At 49.6% G+C, this 19,390-nt stretch overlaps 1 protein-coding gene across 2 annotated transcripts; it reads right to left on the bottom strand.

The window, feature by feature from the left end:
• Nucleotides 1–3,350: 3,350 nt before the first annotated feature.
• Nucleotides 3,351–7,644, bottom strand: HOXC6 (homeobox C6). 2 transcript variants are annotated; one of them, XM_032094183.1, is made up of 2 exons: nucleotides 4,552–7,644; nucleotides 3,351–3,817 (listed from the first exon to the last, which is right to left on the bottom strand). In XM_032094183.1, exons 1-2 carry the CDS (start codon nucleotides 4,949–4,951, stop codon nucleotides 3,441–3,443), a joined length of 777 nt encoding a protein of 258 aa, XP_031950074.1. In that variant the 5' UTR covers nucleotides 4,952–7,644; the 3' UTR covers nucleotides 3,351–3,440. The 2 variants fall into 2 exon arrangements, with proteins under 2 accessions (XP_031950074.1, XP_031950075.1); XM_032094184.1 differs by having other exon boundaries at nucleotides 3,351–3,793.
• Nucleotides 7,645–19,390: the final 11,746 nt, after the last annotated feature.

Raw genomic sequence — 19,390 nt, 5'->3', positions numbered from 1 at the left:
TTTTTTTTCCTCCTTTTTTTTTTTTTTTTGGTTTTGGTTTTGTTTTTTTTTTTTTTTTTGGGTTTTTTTTTTTTCGCCGGCCCCGCGGAGGGTGCGCGGGGGGGCGCGGGGGGCAGCGCGGCGCAGGGCGGGGCGGCAGCGGCACCTAGCGCTGCTCCGCGGCACCGCAGCGCCCGCTCCGCGCCCCCCCGCGCAGCGCCCGCTCCGCGCCCCCCCTGCGGGACAAGGAGCCGGCTCCCGGCGCGGGGGAGGATCGGGAGCATCGCCGGGAATTCCAGGGGAGTTCCTTGCGCGCCTCTGCGCGGGGCGCGATTGAAACAGCGCAAGGGCGGCCCCCGAAATAAAAAATCGGGGGGGTTGGCGCTTTTCTTTTCCTTTTTTCCCCATTTTCTTTTCCTTTTTCCCCCCATTTTCTTTCTTTTTTTCCCCATTTTCTTTCCTTTTTTCCCGCCATTTTCTTTTCTTTTTTCCCCCTTTTCTTTCCTTTTTTTCCTCATTTTCTTTTCTTTTTTCCCCCTTTTCTTTTCCTTTTTTCCCCCATTTTCTTTCCTTTTTTCCTTTTTCTTTCCCTTTTTCCTTTTTCTTTCCTTTTTTCCTTTTTCTTTCTTTTTTCCTTTTCCTTTTCTTTTTTCCTTTTTCTTTCCTTTTCTCTTTTCCTTTTTCTTTCCTTTTCTCTCTTTTTTTCTGCATTCCCTTTATTCCCTTTCCTTTTTTTCCCTTTTCTCCTTTCTTCTCCTTTCTCTCTTTTCCTTCCCTTTTTCCCTTTACATTCCTTTTTTCCCCCTTTTCCTTCCTTTTATTCTCTTTTCTCCTCCTTTTTTTTTTTCTTTTCTCCCAAGCAAGAATAACCCCCCCCCCAAAAAAAAAAAAAAAAAACACCAAAAAACTCCAAAAAATCCTCTTTTCCCTCGGCATTCCGGGATATTTTTGGGACACTCTGGAACCTCCCGCTCCTGCGGGGGCCGCTCCTCCTCCAATGCTCCAAAGTTTACATTCCTGGGACTTTTTTTTTCCTCTTTTCCCACAATTTATTGCTGCCAGCAGCGGCCGCGGCTCTTCCTCGTCTGCCGCTTCAAAGGAGCAGGGGGGGAATAAAAACCTTGGGAAAAATCGGCATTTCCAGGCCCCCCCGGCCGCTTCTCCTTCTGTTCCTTCTCCATGGAGCCGCGGAAAATCCCGGGAATTGCTCCGGGGGTCCCTCCTCGCCTCCTCTTCGTGGTTTCGGGGGGTTTTATCCCGGATTTTTGGTGGGAATTCTGCCTTTTCCCACCTCCTGCTGCCCGGCCAGGTCGTGGCTCCGCTCTCGGCTTCTCCTTCCCGGTGTTTTCTCGGCTCTTCCCTCCTTTTCTTCGGTTTTTAGGGAGATTTGGGGATTTTTTGTTGCGTCTTTCTTTTTTGTTTTTGCACAAAATTCCAGCCTGGAGAGGAGCAAAGGATGGGAGGGGGGAAAAACCTCCTCAGGCTGCTTTTTTTAGGGTTATTTCCCTTTTTTTAAGGATTATTTCCCTCTTTTTAAATATTAATTTCCCCTTTTTTTACGATTATTTCCTCTTTTCGCGCTTTTTTCCTGCTCAGAGTCACTTCACCACCAAATCTTCGCCTTTTCCTTAAAAAAACCTCGCAGGGCACCGTTTTTGGGGTCTTTTTCCCAGGGATTTGTCATTCCGTGAGCCCCGGAATTCCCAGGAAATCTCCCAAAGATGACAAAGAGGCGAGGAAAACGCAGCTTTTTATCCTTTCCCCCTCCCCGCCCTCGCGTTTCATTTCCCGGTGTTAAATCCACAATTCCCCATCTCCTCCAGGATGAGGTTCTGGATAAAAACGAGAAAAATGACTTTTTTTTCCCCCCTCCCCATTGCCTGGAGAGGTTTTTATCGGGATGAAATCGCTGGAAAAGGGGTGGGAAAACGCTCCTGGCGCAAAAGAAACCCCCCCGCCGGGGGAGAGGGAAAAAAAATCCTCATTAATTAATTAATAAAAACGAAATAAATCATCCATAAATCATAAATAATCAAAGAGAAGCCGAACCTTTCACCCCCCCCGGGAAAAGGCGGGGGGAGCAATAAGGAATCTGCGCCGGTTTGAACTTTGGAAATCCACATTTTTTTTAATCATGGAATGGCAGGAAATTCCCGGTGCCACCGAACAATCACAGCCACGAGACTCACCCGAGGAGACAAAGCAAAACCGGCGCTTTCCCCTCTTCCTCCGGAGTTTTTTTTTCCCCCTCTCCCTCCTCAATTTTTCCCCCCGTTTTTTGGTTTGGGTTGTTGGTTTGTTTTTTTTTTGGGAAGGCGCAGGAAGGAGGGAAAGGCGAGGCCGGGGAGTGGGGGGTGCTGGGGGTGGGGGGGGAGCGGATTTTTGGGGAGCAACACACACGACGGAAAAAAAAACCCCCGAACTTCTGTGCGCTGCCAACCCCACTGAAGCTCAGAGGCCGCTCCGTCAACTTTCAAAAATAATATTCCGATTTTATTTTATTAAATACTCGACAGAAAGTCCTCTCCGGACTCCGTGACTTTGTACATGAGAGGGTGGAACACAAGGTTTCTTCATTTTATTCTTTTTTTTTTTTTTTTTTTTTTTTGTCGTTTCTCGGCGCTTTTTTAGAATGTTTTTAGGTTTTGGGGTTTTTTGTTTTTTTTTTTTTTTCTCTCTCTCTACCGCTATAGAACTCCATTCATTTCTTTTTCTTTTTTTTCTTTTTTTTTTTTTTTTGTGTTTGTTTTTTTTTTTATTATTTTTCTTCCCATTATTATTTTTTTTTTTAATAACGTGGAACATTACAGCGCTAAACATAAATATAAATACAGGTACCACGAACACAGAGAAAAATATTCACACAGGAACTGTCACAGTTTGTAGGATGCGGTGATGAGCCCAGGTAGCTGCTTAAATACGAGGAGGATGCTCTTGGAAAAGGCGAGAATCGGGAGGAAAAAGCGATTTTTGTGGCATTTTCGCGGGGAAAATCAGATTTTTTTCGCCGGGGAGAGGAAGAACCGCTGCGGTTCCGGGGGGGACAAGCGAGGGGCAGGGTCCCACCCGCTCCAGAGGGGGGTGGGCGCCCGGGTTTGCCCGGTTCTGCCCGATTCTCCCGATTTTGGGGTGGGGGGAGGACGGAGCGGGGGGTGCGGCTGGAATCGCATCCCGGGAGGGGATGAGGGCGAGGCCGGAGATGCGGGCGGGGGTCGGGGGGGGTTTGTGGAGCTTCAGGAGCGCTCCCCGCCCCGGTTTCTCCACGTTAATTCCTCCGCACTCCTTCCACCTTGGCCTTGCTTTTTTTTTAATCATTTCCACCTCCCCGCTGATTTTTTTTTTTTTTTTTAATAATTTTTAATTTTTTGGGGGGGGGTTGTGTGTGCGCCAGCCATAAATACGGGGAGAGGGGGGGAAACATGAGGGGGGCGGGGGTGGAAATGGGTCGAGCTGTCACTTCTTCACTCCTTCTTCTCCTCCTCTGTCTCATCTCGCTTCTCCTCCTTGGCCAAGCTGTCGGCGGCGGCCGCGGCCGCTCCCCCTCCTCCTCCTCCTCCTCCTCCTCCTCCTCCTCCTCCTCCTCCCCCTCCTCCGGAGAGCGTGGAACTCAAATTGCTCTCTTTTTTCCACTTCATGCGCCGGTTCTGGAACCAGATCTTGATCTGCCTCTCGGTGAGGCAGAGCGCGTTGGCGATCTCGATGCGCCTCCGGCGGGTCAGGTAGCGGTTGAAGTGGAATTCCTTCTCCAGCTCCAGAGTCTGGTACCGGGAATAAATCTGGCGGCCCCGCCGGCGGTCGGCCCCGTAGCCGACTCCTAAAGAAGCCGAGACAAAACAGACTAAAAATCGTCAGAACGCAGCGCCGCCGAGGGGGGAGCGCGGCCCCCTCCGCCCCCGCGCAGCCCCGCGCCCCCTCCCCCCCCTCCCTCCCTTCCCCCGCTTGGGGGAGAAAAAAAAAATAAAGAAATAAAGAATCAATGAAAGCGCAGTGCTGGAAAAGGGGGCTCGGCAGCCCCGAATTGCGGCGGTTTAGCCCAAATTTGCCCTGGATTCCACGGGGTTGGGGGAGCCGGGGACGGCGGGGAAGGGGCGGCTTCCCCCCGGCCCCTGCTCGTGCGGGGACCCCTCCGCCACCCCTCGCCCACCGCCAGAAACTTTCTTTTTTTATTTAAAACCCCCCGCTCATAGATATAAATATTTATACATATATCCACATTATTAGTATTATTATTTTGCCCTCTAAACTCCCGAGCAGAGCCGGCTGCGCTTCCTTTTCTTTTTTTTCTTTTTTTTTTTTTTTTTTTATTATTTAATTTTATTTTACGAGCGTCGATATTTTACGCCGGGCGAAGCCTTTTAATTAGAACGAGCATAACAAGCCAGATCCGCTCGCACCAAAACTCCACAAATAAAAGGGCCCTCGCAGCCGCAACTGTGAAGGAGCGATATTATTGTTTTTATGGGGCCATAAAAAGTCGCTCAGCCTGTTCTGCTGGGGAGGAGGAAGGTCGTAAAGATGGTTCAGTTTATTTAATTTATCTCTCTCTCTCTCCCCGAGCTGTAAAAAACTTACCACTGTGGGAGTTCATGCGCTGCATCCAGGGGTAAATTTGAATGCTAGTTTTTTGCTCCTGCGAGGTGTTCCTGTTTTGGTCACTGGGAAAATCCTGTGCGATTGATGTCTGTGTGTTGTGCCCCATGGAATTTTGCCTGCAGCTAGAGAGCATGTCCTTGTCTTGGTAAAACGCGTTAGATCCATAGTCATAGGGTGCCCGGCTGGAGCTGAACACCACATTCTCTTGCGGCGAGTAAAAAGGAGAAGAATAAATCCGGTTTTGAGCCACGGCCGCTCCGTAGGTGGAGAAATGCCTGACGGGGTCATAGGCGGTGGAATTGAGGGCTACGTTGGGCAGCACCTCTTGGCCACCGCTGAGGTGGCAGGACAAGGACGGGTTGGTGAAATAGGAATTCATCGCCGTTCCCCCCTTTTTTTTTTTTTTTTTTTTCTCCTCTATTTTTTTTTTGGTGGTGTTGTTGTTGTGCCTCCCCTCTCCCTCTCTCTCCCTCTCTCTCTCTCTCTCCCTCTCTCTCTCTCTCTCTCTCTCCGCGCCACCTGGGCCCGTGCGATTTCTTTTAATATTTATTTCTGTCTCCAGTTTGTAGTCGGAAGTACAGGATTGTTATAGGGAAGGCTCTGCTCCAGGACAGACAGAATGACACAGTCAGCTGACCCGGGGGGAGCCAATGGCGAGGCGGGTGTCAAAAAGGGAAAAAATTGCTTTTGCTGCTCGCGAGTCCCTAGTTGAAACTAAGTGGGCATGGAAAGTAAGTCCGGCACCCCCAAAAAAAACCCCCCCGGCACCCCCGGGGGATGGGGGGCGGCGGGGATGCGGCGGGGAGGGGGCAGAGGATGGAGGGTCCAGCCCGGGGGGCGGCGGGGCTGCAGGACGAGGGGGGGCCGCAAATTTCGGGATTTCTTAAGCCAGGCTTAACTTTTCCTTTCCTTCTCTCCCCCCCCCCCCCCCTTTTTTTCCTTTTTTTTTTTTTTTTTTTTTTTGCTCGAATTCGCCGCGTTTTGGGAGCAGCGCCCGTGTTGGGTTTTTTGGCTTTTTTTTTGGGGGGGGGGGGAGGAGGGGAATCGTCGTGGTTTTCTTTTTTGTGATGATCATAATTATTATTCTTTCCAAGAAACCTCCGCTTAAATATCTCCTAATAAACCGGCTCCGAATTCCCAGCAATAAATCTCAGACGTCCACAGAATATTAAGCCATAAATTACCCTCTCTCCCTCTCTCTCTCTCTCCTTTTTTATTTTAAAATCTTTTTTCTTTTAATTTTTTTTTTTAATTCATATTTTTCCCCCCCTTTTTTCCCCCCTTCTCCTGCTCTCAGTATTCGGGGAATCAAACGGCCGCGTTCCTGATGGGAAAAAATAATTCCATAAAGAGGGAAAAAAAGGGGAGGGGGGGATAAACATGGCGACCTCTCCGTGGATAACGTGGGATCGGAGCCTTCCCAAAGTCTTGGGGAAGGGGAGAGAGGGGGCGAAAATGAAGGGGGAAAAAAGGGATTTTCAGGAAAGAACCCCCCAGCCCCCCGCCAGGCTGGAAGTTGGGATTTCTGCTCCACTTTTGGCCGTTTCTGCCCCTGCGGATTTGGAGGGCTGGGGGATTTATTTACGTTCCCAACAACAACTGCGACCACAGCAGGGAAAAAAGAGGGGCAGGGAAAAGGCGGAAAAAAAAAGCGGATTTGGGTCGGGAAGAGCAGCCTGGGCTGGGCATTGGCGGCGATTCGGAGTTTCGGCGATTTTCCAAAGTTTTCTTGGGAATATTTCACGGGAGAGGGGGCGGGGGGCGGGGAGGGGGGGGGCGATGCTGCGGTGCCTCCGCTGCCCCTCGAAGTGCAGAGCGCGATCTCATTTTCATCTCAATCCCCCCGAAAGCCATAAATTGCCCCTGGAACGCAAACCCTACCTGCTGCTCTGTAAATATTGCGAGGTGTCTTTGCGGCATCCCGAGCTCCCCCCAAAAAATAAATCCGATTGTGGCTGGGGGGGAACCCTCGGCCTCCTCCTCTGGGCCGCTTTTTTGTTCTTTAACCTCCACCGTGTCCCCGGCTTTCATTTCCAGTCTGCCCCCTCCGCTCCCAAACTGGGGGGGATTTGTTGCCCCGCTGGAGAAAATTCCTGATTTTTTTAAAATTTCCCCCTTTTTAAAAAAAAAAAAAATTTTAATCCCCGGAAGATTTTGGCTGACAAAGAAAAGCTCGGGGGGGAGGTGGGTTTTGGGGTATATTTCACCCCCCCACCCCCCCAGCTATAACAGGAACCCGGATGCCAACGGATTTTATGCTCTTTTTCCTCTGGGTAACAAAGCAAAGTCATCAATGGTAGCAATAAAACCATAAACGGGACTGCAACTGGAAAAAAAAAAAACCACCCAAAAAACAAAAAAACACCAAAAAAAAAACCCGACAAAAACCACCCCAAAAACAACAAAACCCTCGTGTCTCCCTCCTCTGCAGCGCTCGGGGGAAGCCTGAGCGTCACCAGGGAGGAAAAATCCAAGTTTTTGGCCCCAAAAGAGGCGGCTGGGAGGGAGCAGCAGCCCCGCTGCCACCTTGGGCCGGCCCCGCTCCCATGGCCTTGGCGAAGGATTCCAGGCGGTTTTGCTCCAAAAACCCCCAAATTTCGCTCGGTTCCGCTGCCCTTTTCTCCCTCTCGCTTTCCCCCGGCACCCAAATGACCCAGGAGTGGGGCGAAAAAGGAACATTTGGGGCAATTTCGCTGCTTTGGTTTTATTTTCCCCCTGATCCGAGCGCAGCCCCCGCCCAGGGGGAGAATTCGGGGAGTCAGGGACCCCAAAATTGGTGCCCGAGGGGGGTTTGGGCACCCCCAGGCTGCTCCCGGATATCCCAAACCCTTGGATGGAGGCAGAGGAGGGCGGGGGGAGGCTGGAATTTGGGGCGAGGGGACCCCAAGGTGGCCCAGGGCGAGGGCAGGGTGGCACCTCTGGCAGGGCCAGAAGTTTGGAGGAGTTTCCAGCAGGGAAACTTCTTCTTCCAGAGGCTCCTTTCCCCTCCTAGTCCTCAATTTTCATTTTTGCAGCATTTTCCCTGCTCTTGCTGCTGCTTCCCCTTCATTTTCCCTTCATATTTTTGCTTTTCTTCGCTTTTCCCCCCCCCCCCTTTTTTTTTTTTTCCGGCCTTTTTTTTTTGCTTTTCCCCCCTTTTTTCCCCCTTTCTTTTCGCTTTTTTTTTTTCTTTCTTTCTTTCCCCCCCTGTTTTTTCCTCTTTTTTTTTCTCCCCCAAGGTGCTCGGGGCTGAGGGCTGGAGACCTGTGTGATAACCGTGGGACTGCGAGCCGGGGGAAGTTTAAGTGTTTTATTACTTCTCTAAACAGAGGGCAAGTCTTAAAAGTCCGCTCGATTTATAGGGAGCAGAAAGCAGCTGCCGTAAAGAAAAACCCAAAATAGAACCACGCTCCAAACCCTGATTTTTTGGGGGGTAGAAAACCCCCCCCCCAAAAAAAAAAAGAGGAGGTTTAAAAACAAACCCAACGCAGAACCCCCCCAAAAAAACTCCAAATCCCGCAGAAATCGGAATTTTTAATTCCACCTTTTGAGGGTTTGGAGCAGCTTTTGGGGGTTTTGGTGGGGTTTTGTTTTTGGGGTTTTTTTTGGACTTCTTTACCCCCCTAAAAAAAAAGAGATTTTGGGGTTGGTTTCTTTTTTTCCCCCCCTCCAACGCGGCGGAGTTGGGGGGGTGGGGGGAGGAGGATTTGTGGGGAGATTTCTGGTGAAATTGGGTCTGCAAACAATTATGGGAACTCATCAGCAGAAGCAAGAACAGATGTTTTATTAAAAGTGCGACACAGAGCTGGAAATATGGACAAGTCTTCGAGCGGCTCTTTAGGAGGAGTTGCTCTTTGTTCCCAGAAAAAAAAAAACAAAACAGGGAAAACCCGAAATAATTCCCCCATTCCCACCCTCATATTCCCCCCCACCCACCCTTTTATTTTCTGTTCTTTTTTAGCCGCCCCAGCGACGCTCGCGGAGGGGGAAAAAAGGGGCGAAAAATAAAGATAAAGAGGGGGAGAAAAAAAAAAAAAATCCCCCCAAAATTCAGATTTCCTCCCCTCCAGCTCCCAGCTCTAATTAAGGGTTTGATGAACTGATTTAGGGTTGGGGGGCGGTGGGAGGGGGGGCGGGAAAGGGCTTTAAAAATCCCAAATCAATGGGATCCCGACACATGTGGTTCCCATCCCGCAGGAATTGCGGAGAGGAAACAAATCCCGGCCGTGTCCCCCCTCCCTCGGCGCTACCGCACCGCGCCCGCGGCCCCGCCCGCCGCTTTTGGGGGGCTTTGGGCCTTTTCCTCCATTCGGCCTCGATCCCGGGGGTCCCCTCACCCCATCCCTGCCCTGGGGGGGCCTCGGGACGCGCCCCCACCCCCAAAAGCTGCGAGGGCCCCCCCCGCTGAAAAGCCGAATTCTCCCCGCGCGCCCGGGGGGGATTTTGGGGTGAAAGCGCTCCAAAAACGCCGCTTTTGGGGGTGCGGGGAGCGGGGGGCGCTCAGGGCAGGGGGGGTCGGGGAGCGCGGCCCCTGCGCGCCCCCCCCCGCGGCCGCGCTGCGGCTGCGCCGAGCCGGGAGGCTCCGCGGGGTAAACACGGCGGCGATGCCATCAAAAGGCTCCGCGTTTAAATTGAATTTTTCTCCTTTTTTCCACCCCCCCCCCCGGCTCTGATCTGGCAGCTCCGGCCTTTTCCCTTTTCCCCTTTTTCTTTGTTTCCCCCCCCCCCCTTTTAAATTTTTTTAATTTTTCCCTTTTTCCCCCTAATTTTTATTTCCTTTATTTTGACGTTTATGGCGCACGTGAGCCCCTAATTCTTTCTTTTCCCTTTCTCCCTTTTCCTGCTTAAATCCCTTTTTTTTTTTTTTTGGGGGGGGGGGGGTGGAAACGGCGCTCGGAAGGGAAAATCCTGAAAATCGAGGGAGCAGCGCCAGGAAAAAAAGGGGGGAAAGGGGAAAAAGCCACCAAATCCAAGGAGGATAATTCGGTTTATTGACCTCCCGCCCAGCCTGGAGTGGCCGCCTTGTTTTGGGGTGAAAACCTCGCGGTCTGGGCAGCTCTGAATTCATTCCTTAAAATCCCAGAATTGATGGAATTCCCCCTTTTCCCCCGGAATTTTGGGGTTCGAGGCTCCCCGGGTTATTTTGGAGGGTTTCAAGTTGGATTCCGGCGCCGCGTGGGGAGGGGCTGGCCTGGGTTTGTTCACTAAAAAAGGCGTTTTTTACCCCAAAATCCCACCCAGCTAAAAGAAATGATAAAAACCACGTTTTCCCCCATTTTTCCCAGCAGAGAAGCTGCAAAAATCCCAACTCGAGCCCTTCTTGCTGCTTTAATTTAATCTCGTTTCGATTTAAACCTCCTCACCCCCCTCGCTTTTGGCCCTGGGCGGATAAAAAAGGGATTTTAGCACCCGGAGCAGCCCAGACGAGGCTTTTCTGGGCCTTTTCCTATGGATTTTTCCCTGTTTTCCCCCGCGGGGAGGAGGGAATCGGCCTTCAGCGCGTTCTGCTGGCTTTTATTTCATTTTCCGGGCCGGTTTTGGGGAAGGGCAGCAAAAGTTTGGGGCGAGTCCTTGGAGTTTCGGTGCAAAAATAGAGAATAATTGTAATTACCATTAAAATTATCGGGGGGGAAAAGGGGGAAAATCGCTTTTCTGGCTGCTCAAAATCCCTCAGCGGCTGGAAAAATTTCCAGAGGTTGGAAAAAAGGGGGGGGGGAAACAACAAAAAAACCCAAAAAAACAAAAAAGGGGAATTCTGGCAATTGCCAAAACACGTCCAGGAGAGAGGGAGGAGAGAAATGAATCCTGAATTTTATCATTTCACCCCCGGACTCCGAAGCGCTTTGGGGACAATTTAAAGGATTTTGGGGATTTTTTTCCCTCATCCCCCCCACCGTTTTGAGGGGTTTTAATCGGCGAATTTCCCCTTTAATCGGGGAAGGGGGAGGGGAATGATTTATTTCGTGATTTTTGCTCCTGCCCAGATTTATTGGCGAAATCCCGGCCCCAACAAAAGAGAGGCAGCGCCGGGGGGGAAAAAACTCTCCCACGGAAATTCCCCCCAAAAATCAAAGTTTAACAGGAAAAAGGTGGGGAAAAAAAACCCCGAGTTGGTGCTGAGGCCTTAATTAATTTAATTTGCTGATGAAACGCCCTCCGAGCGCCCCAGAAAAGCGAGGAAAATGTTTTGAAAATGAAGATTTTAGAGGGTGGAAGCCCGCGGAGCTGGGGTTTGTCCATGGGGAACGGGGAGAATCCCGGTGGGGGTGAATTCGGGGTGAATTTGGGAGGGATTTCTGTTGAATCTGTTCCAGGAAAATCCCAATTTTGGGGTCTCAAGGCTGCTCAGGCACCAGGGAAGGTTTTCCGGGGGAAATAAATAAAATTAGAGGCTGCCTTGCTGCTTTTAATAATTTATAGGTTAAAAAAAAAAAAAAAGAAAGAAAGAAAAAAGAGGGGTTTTGGGAAATATTCCCTAAAATCCCTAAAAATTCCAAGAGGGGAAAATAGGAGAGGGGCGTCACGGCCACGGCGGGGGAGATTTTGGGGCGAAAAGTGCCAAAAATGAGATTATTTTCCCTGCGTTTCCACAGGTGGATCCATAGGTGCTGCTGCCGGGGGTAGGGGTCAAAAATGCCCCCAAAATTGGGGGTTTTGAGGTGAATTCAGGGGCTGAAAATCGCCATTATTAAAAAAAAAAAAAAACAGCGGTTTTATCTTTTATTTTAACCCAATCCAGGCGGGAATTTAATCACGGGGGGGGGGGCCGGGATTAAATAATAATAATAATAATAATAATAATAATAGCTTTAATGATGGGGTTCTTTTTAGGGCCGGAATGAAAGCGTTTCTTTGGGGTGGACTCATCCATTCCCAGCGCCTTTAATGGAGCAGAAATTCCCAATATTTCAGGATTTGCTTAAATACCTTCATATTTTAAAGGGGAAAAAAACCGGTCCGGGGCTGCTCCTTATCAATTTTGCTGCTCTTATCTCTTTTTATGGCTCGGCGAGCAGCGGGGATGATTTAAAAGCCGCGAGGACGGAACGAAAGGGTCATAAAAAAAAATACCCAAAAAATCCAAATCCATCCCCAAAGCCGCCTGAAACGAGGAGAAAGTGAAAGTGAGGAGTTCTGGCTGGATTTGGGGAATTTCGGGGGGAGTTCTGGGATGGGCAGGGGGAAAACGCTGAAGGGAGAAGCTCTTTGTGAAGTGGTTTTATTTTTTGGGCGGTGGGAAGGAGAGGTTTTGGGGGGGTCAAAGCCTCGGGGGGGGGGTTTATCTCCCCCTCCCCAAATTCCCTGAAATCCCCCCCTTTTCCAGCCGCAATTCCAGCCGCAGAGGGACTGAAAAAAACGGGGGGGAAACTCCAAATAAAAGGCCCCGAACCGCCCCAAGGTGGCGAGTTTCTGACACTTGGTGGCACTGTTCAAAACAAGAAAACAAAAAACCGCCCCAAAAATCCGAATTTTCACCCTCCCAGATGCCGGGGGGGGAATCCCGGGGGGGGGATCCCCAAATTTGGGACAACCCCGGGTCCCCTCTGTCCCTCGCCCAGCGCGGGGGGAGTGAAAAGAATTGAATTTCTCGCTGATTTTTAGGTTGGTTTTTTTTTTTCCAGGAGTTTTTTAGGGCGTTTCGCCTCTCTCCGTCTCTCCCATCCCATTTCTCTCCTTTTTTTTTTGGGATTTTCTCCTCCCCGCCCCCCATTGAACGCGGGGGCTTTGAGGGGTTGGGGACAAAGGGAATTTACAGCCAGGTGTGTCCCCAAGGCCCCTCGAGACTGCGGCCAGACACCGCAATTTGGGCGAAATTCGCCCTTTTTATGGTGTTTGTGTCTGGCCACGAACCCGGCGAGGCCGCGGGGGGGGGAGACGGGGCCGCTCCTCGCCTTCCTCCTCCTTTTTTCCCTCTTTTCCCCCATTTTTGCGGTGAATCCCGCCCCGATTTTCTCCGGTTTGTCCTCAAATCTTCACTTCCAGCCGAAACTCTCTGAATTGAACGCCGATTTTAGCCCCGGCCACTGAAAAATTCCTTTGTTTTTCCCGTTTTTTTCCGCCCTTTTCTGGTTTTTCCCCGGAGCAGCGGAGCTGGAGGAGGAACCTCCCGCCAGCAGCAGCAGCAAAACCCCTCAAATATCCCCGCAAAAATGAAAATATTGCGAGTAATCCCTCCCTGTCCTGCCTCATCCTCCCCCAAAGCCGATTTCCCCCTCGCTGGCGAATTTTTTAATTCAATTTTCCCCCCTCTGACCAATTCTTTGAGCTCCCCTCGCCTTTATTTCCTCTCCACTACCCCGAATTCAGAGCCGGAGGGGAAAAAACAACCCCAAAACTCCCATTTTTCTCCCCAAAACCTCCGGGATAAAACCACAACTCGGCCAAAAATCCCATTTCTCCTGGAAGTCACCCCAAAACCGCGCGCCGGGCGCCCCAAAACCGCTCCGAGCTTCCCCTGGCGCCTCAAACTGCGCTGAAAAATCAAAATATTTCCTCCCAATTCCGCGATTTTTAGTGAATTCCTCCACCAAAAAATTGGGAAATCGCCTCTTTCTCATCCCTTTGTGCTTCCAGGGGTTTTTTTCTTGTTGTTGTTGGGTTTGGTTTTTTTTTTTTTCCCAGGTTTTTGCAGCGGATTAATTCGGGATCACAAAACGCCCACGCTCTCGTGCTCTGATATTTGGGATTATTTTGATTTTTCCGGTTGGGAAAAGCCGAATTAAAACCGCCCCCGCGCACGGGCGGAGATCCTATCGCGTTTATTCCGTGTACAAACTCCAATAAAAATGTAAATCTCCCCCGCGCTTGCACAATTTTGGTTCCCGTCGAACTCCTCACCCCGAGGAAAACAGAAATAAACTCTCGAAATCACTCCGGGCGCTTCAGCTCCCGTTGAAATCTTGATTTATTTTTTTTTTTCCTATTTAATTTTCTTATTTAAATCTTTATTTCCTATTTAATTTTCTTATATGATTTTTTTTAAATTTAATTTCCTGTTTTAACTCGGGTTTTTTTTTCTCTCCCTATTTAATTTTCCTGTTTAATTCTCTTGGTTTCCTTATTTGATTTCATTGCTGCCTGATTTCATTTCAGAGGTGCCTGATTTCATTTAATTTTATTTCCCCCCCCCTCGGATTTATGGAAGAAAAATCTGTGATTTCCTGAGCTTCTCGTCAACAACGCCAAATTCCCTATAAATCCACGTCCCAGCAAATTAATTCCCTCTGGTTTCGACCAGGATTTAACAAAAAACCAAAAAAAAAAAACCAACAAAACGAGGAGAAAAAGGCAGGAAAAACCACATTTCCAAGGATATAAATCATCCCCTTATCCCAGCCCGACAGCCTAAAAATGTTCCTCAGCATCGCCAGCCGCGAGAAAACGTCAAAACACAGGAGAAAATCGATTTTTGGGGGGGATTTTGGGGGGAATTCCGGGCCTGGCGCAGGGACGGGAGGGGAGAGGGGCTCGGGGAAGGGCGAGCAGATGGATTTGGGGTGAGAAACCCCCAAAAAAGCGCCTGAAACACCTCGGGAAAGCTCCCATTTCTGTAATCATGTGGTTCCAATAAACGCTCATTGTTTGCTCATAAAATTCTCTTTACGGCTCCGGCGGAGCCTCAGCGCCAACAAAACCCTGGCGAAATCGGGGGTTTTTTGCCCTTTTTTGTGTCCCCTCCCTTCCCCGCGTTCCCAAGCCCAGAACTTTTCCTTTACCCCGCGCCCCGGGGAAATCAAAACCAGGAATAAAATCGGGAGTGGGGGGCGAGGCGGAGCCGGGATCCCAAAATTCCCCAGGAAAAGGGGAAAAGGGGGAAAAGGGGGAAAGGGGAAAAGGGACGGCGGCGCTGGGTTGGGTTGGGGCCCGATAATTCCCGGCCCCAACGGTCGGCGCGAGGCTCTCCCGGATTTCCCAAAAAGCCGATTTTTTGGGGGGGATTTTGGCTTTCATTTTGATCACCCCACACCCCCTCCCCCCCCCCTTTTCCCTCCTTAATTTTTTTTTTTTTTTTAATTATGATTTTATTTTGAATTCCATCCAAGGCGGCGCCACCGGGATTTCCCCCCGCGAGAATTCCAGGGGCAATTTCGCCCCGAATTAATGCCGAGGAGGCCATTTTTCCATGGAAAACCACCCGAAAACAACAACAACAACAGCAGCAGCAGCAACAACGCCATCCCAAAAAAAGCGGCGAGCCACAAACCCCAAATTCCCTTTTCCCAGCCCCAAATCCCCCCCTCTACCACCCCTGAAATTTGGGAATAAGCCCAAAAATTCCCTCCGGGGCCCCTCCCCCACCGGGGCTGTTTCATGCCCGCCCTTCTCTTTTCCATCCGTCCAAGCCCCGATGCAAATCCTGGCTCAAAATTCCGATTATTTTTATTGAAAGGCGGCGGATTTGTCAAAAAAAATGGGAATAATTCAACGTCCGGAGGGAAGGAAACCGCTCCGTGCCGGGAGTTTTCTATTTTTGTGTATTTTTATGTCAGTCCCAGCAGGGAAAGGGGAGGGATCAGGTGATGGATGAGGAGGAAGGTGCTGCCTAGGTAGGACGGGAATAAAAAGGGTCAGGCTTTAAACGTCCCCCGCAAAGTCAAACCCGGATTAAAGTTGTTGGAAGAAAGGGGGGGAAATATTAAGAAAAAAAAAAAAGAAATTAAAAAGAAGGGATTAAAGAAATAGGAATTTAAATAATAATAATAATAATAAAAGGAATGAAAAAGGAAACTAATAAATGGATATTAAAAGTGGAAATAGCAAACAGAATTTTAAAATAGGAATAAAATGAGATGGAAATACGAATTAAGTATGGAAATAAAAAATAGAAACAAAAAGGGAATAAAGATAAAAATAAGAATAAAAATTGAAATAAAAATAAACATAGAAATAAACATAGAAATGAAAATGGAAATAAAAATAGAAATGAAAATAACAATAAAAATAGAAATGAAAATAGAAATAAAAATAGAAATAAAAACTGTAAAAGTAGAAATAAAAGAAAGTTCTAAAATAGAAATAATTAAAAAAAATAATTAAAGAAATAGAACTAAAGGGAAAGGGGAGGGCCCCGCATGCAAATAAATCCCAAAAAGCGCCGCGTTCCCCGCTCCCAGGAAAACCCCGGGCAGCTCCTGGAAGCCGCTGCTGCTTTTGGGATTTTTCCGGGCCGGGGCTGGGTTCGATCGCTCCGCGAGAATTCCCTCAAACTCCATGAAAATCCCTGGAATTCCCGGCCAGGAAAGCCCAGCAAAGCCCCTTTTTGGGGCAGAATTTTGCACAGAATCCAAACCTTTAAAAAGGGCAAAGCGAAGCTTGGAAAGGAGGAGCTTTGGGGCTCAAGGGGTTAATTATTAATGAGCTGCCGCTGAATATTAATTCCCAGCGCGCGGAAGCGGCGCAGGCCGCGGTCCCAGGGATGGGATCGGGATTTGGGGGGGGGGGGGGGTGGTAGAAAACCTGGAAAAACCTGGAAAAACGGCGAGGGGGGAGGAATTGGGAATTGGGAATGGGAATGGGGCGCGCGAGGCCGGGCCTGGCGCTCATCAATTAAAGCGCAGCTCATTAATTACCGCCCTGCCCGCGCCGCCCCTCCGCGCATGCGCTGCCCCCCCCTTTATTTATTTTCCTCAGCCCAACTCCAGCTCGCTTTTCCCACTTTTCCTTCTTTTATTCTCATTTCCCTGCTTTCCTCCTTCTCTGCCCTCCCGTTCCCACCCCTTCCCCTTTTTTTTGGGTTTCCTTTCCCTTTTCCCCCCTTTTCCCCCCGCGCCCCCCGCGCCCCCCGCTCCAGGTGACATCAGCGCGCGGCGGGGGGAGGAAAAATCGGCTTTTTTTGCTATTTTTTTGAGCAGAAATCACCGATTTTTTTTTTTTTTCCTCCCCCTCTCTCTCTCCCCGCCTCGCTCCTTCCCCCGCCCGCGCCGCATCATCATCCTCAGCCCGGGTTATGGATCATTAGTTCCACGTTTGAACCAATAAGGGAACACTTACCCGAGGCTCCCGGCTCCCCCTCTCCCTCTCTCTCACTCTCTCTCTCTTTTTCCTCTGCCTCTCCCTCTTTCTGCTGCTCAGCCGCCGCTCAGCTCCGCGGAGACACCAAAAAACCTCCCTCAAAAAAACAAAAAAAAAAAGGTAAAAAAAAAAAAAAAAAGAACCACCCGCGCAAAAAAAAAAAAAAAAAATCGGCCAAAAATTCAAAATAAAAGGAGAAAAGCGACGGCGAATTCTTCGCTGCTCGGCCCGGGGGAAGCCGGAGGAGGAATCGTTTTTTCAGGAGGGGTTTTTGGGGTGGAAAAGATGGAAAAAAAAGAGGTTTTTACAACTGCTCGGCGCCCCCTCCTCCGCGCATCGTGCAGAGGAAGCGCCGCGCGGGTTTTTTTTGCCCCCGAGGGGTGGGGGAAGAGGAGGGCGGCGACCAGACCGAGCAGCAGTAAAGTCATTAATGCCAAAATGCCCAAAGCGAGCGAGAATTCCAACCCCAAGGAGACGCGGGGAGGGAGGGAAAGGAGGTGGGGGGGAAGGAGAAAAAAAAAAAAAACAACAACAACAAAAAAAAAACCCAAAACCCGGGAAAAAAAATCAGAGAGGGGAAAAAAAAAAGAAATTTTTTTTTTTTAAGCAGCAAAAAAAAAAAAAAAGAGAAATAATTTTAAAAAATCGAAAATCGACATCGCGCCGCTGCTGAAAGGGGGTCAGGAAAAATTACGCAAAAAAACCAGAAAAAAATTAAACCCAAACCCCCCGCAACCCCCCATCCTACCCCTGGCACTGCTTGGACTGTTCAAGGCAAGACAACTGCGAAAGAGTCATAAGAGAAACCACAATAAAAAGTTCACGTTCATGGATGGAGTCCACATGACTTCCTGTGGCCAATCCAACTTGTGATTCAGTCGTAAACTTTTATTGCTCAGCTGTAAATTTTCTGCAAACAACCAGGAATGCGTTGCATTTTTTTGTGACGAGTGCAAATGCTCTCGTCTGTCGCCATGTTTGGCCAATTCTGCCCCAATATTCCCATTTTTTCGCCCTTTTCCCCCTTCTTTTCCCCCCCTCCCACCCCTTTTTTTTTGCTTCTTTTTGCGCCTTTCGGCCGCCGCGCTGGTGGGAAGGGAATAAATGGGATTTGCAGCCGGGATTTGGGGTTAATTGCACGCTCGTTGTGCCTTCAGCGTTTGTTAAGATTTGGCCTCTGAGCGTTAATTTTCATTTCCGCGCTGGTAATTAATTGGGGCGGGGGGGAGGGGGTGGGGGGGGAGGGGGGGAACAGCGAGGGAAAAAAGGGGAGAAGGGAGAAAAATGGGGCGCGCTGGGGTGGGAAAATAAATCCGCGGAATAGCGAGGGAGCCTCGGTTTAAAACGCGTTGAATTCATTGGCAAAGACAATCAGAGCCGGGAAAAAATTGGGGAAAAAATGGGGGAAAAATGCCAATTCCGAGCCCCCCTCCCCATTTCCCTTCGCGCCGACCCTGCCCAGGGTGTGGCCGCGTCGAATTCCGCCTTCCCGGCTCTCAAAATTTCCCATTTCCCACCTTTTTCACCCCCCGGAGCCCCCTAATCCTCCCGTTCTCCCTTCTCCATCCCTGGGGCACCTGGAAAAGCCCAAATTCCCCCCAAAATCGGAGCCGGGCGTTTTCCCAAATTCCCCGAGTTGGGATTTGCTGGCGGGACCCCTCCAAAGAAAAATCCCTTTTTTTTTTGCCCTCCAGGACATTTCCCCCCTCTCTCTCCACCTTTTGTTTTCCCGAGTCGGGGCCGCGACGCTTTGAGGCGAAATTTGAATTTTTTATTCTTCTTCTTCTTTTTGGTGGCTTTGCTTTTGGATTTTTGGGGGGTTTTTTTGGGCCTGTTTGGGGGCGTGTAAAGGGCTGGAAAATCTGGATTTGGGAATAGGAAACGACATTTTTTTGGCCGTGTCGAGGCCTGTTCGGAGGCATCCGCGAACCACAAGAGGCGACCGCAAAGCCCAGCCTGGCTCCCATCGGTTCCTCCTCCTCCTCCTCCTCCAAACCCTGCTCGGAGCCGCCTCTTCCCCTCCTAAAATCCTCCTAAAATCCTGCTCGGTTTTACCCCCCCAAATCCCCAGCAATCGGCACCAGGCGCGCACCTACAGCTGGTCAAAAAAAGCCCCAAAAATACAAAATATTCCCATTTCCCCCCATGTATTTCGTGCCAGAACCGACTCCGCTTTCCCTCCCAGGTAATTCCGCGCCTTAATTTCATTTTAATTGATGAAAACAACCCCCAGAGAGGTGGCGGGGGGGTGGATTTGGGGATTTATTTTTCTTTTTTTTTTCCCCCCGCGTGTCTGGGCTGCCCGAAGGACACAAAGGTTGTAACGCGACCGGATGGACGGGAAATTACTTTATTCACTTTACAAACCACCAATAAATTTTATAACAGGTAGTTAAAAGTTACGAGGGGGGAAGCTCCGACCACAACAGCTTCCCGAGCACAATGGAGATCCCATTTTCCACGATAATAAATTCCATAATGGGAGGAAAAAAAACCCCAAACCCAAACCAAACCAAAAAAGGGAAAATTTTGATGCTTCAAAGTAACCTGGGTGCGAATTTTTGTAGCCAGTTCCATCATTTCCCACCGTCCCCTCCCAAATCGCCGGCCCTTCCCAAATTTAATGATGGGATTTCGAGAGAAGAGAGGGGGAATGGAAAAAAAAGAGCCGAGAATTTGAAAGGGGGAGTTCAAAAATCGGAGTTAAACCAAAATAAAAGCAGAATTGCGCTTTTTAACATTTTTTAAGCCCAAACCCAACTTGCGGAGTTTCCTCCCCTCCCTCCCACCTCCGCCTGGTAAAAAAAAAAAAAAAAAACAACAAACC

Source organism: Corvus moneduloides, chromosome 30, assembly GCF_009650955.1.
Source record: "Corvus moneduloides isolate bCorMon1 chromosome 30, bCorMon1.pri, whole genome shotgun sequence".
Taxonomy (NCBI): Eukaryota; Metazoa; Chordata; class Aves; order Passeriformes; family Corvidae; genus Corvus; species Corvus moneduloides.
The sequence above is the reverse complement of the archived record's forward strand: the minus strand, read 5'-3'. Positions and strand labels throughout refer to the sequence as shown.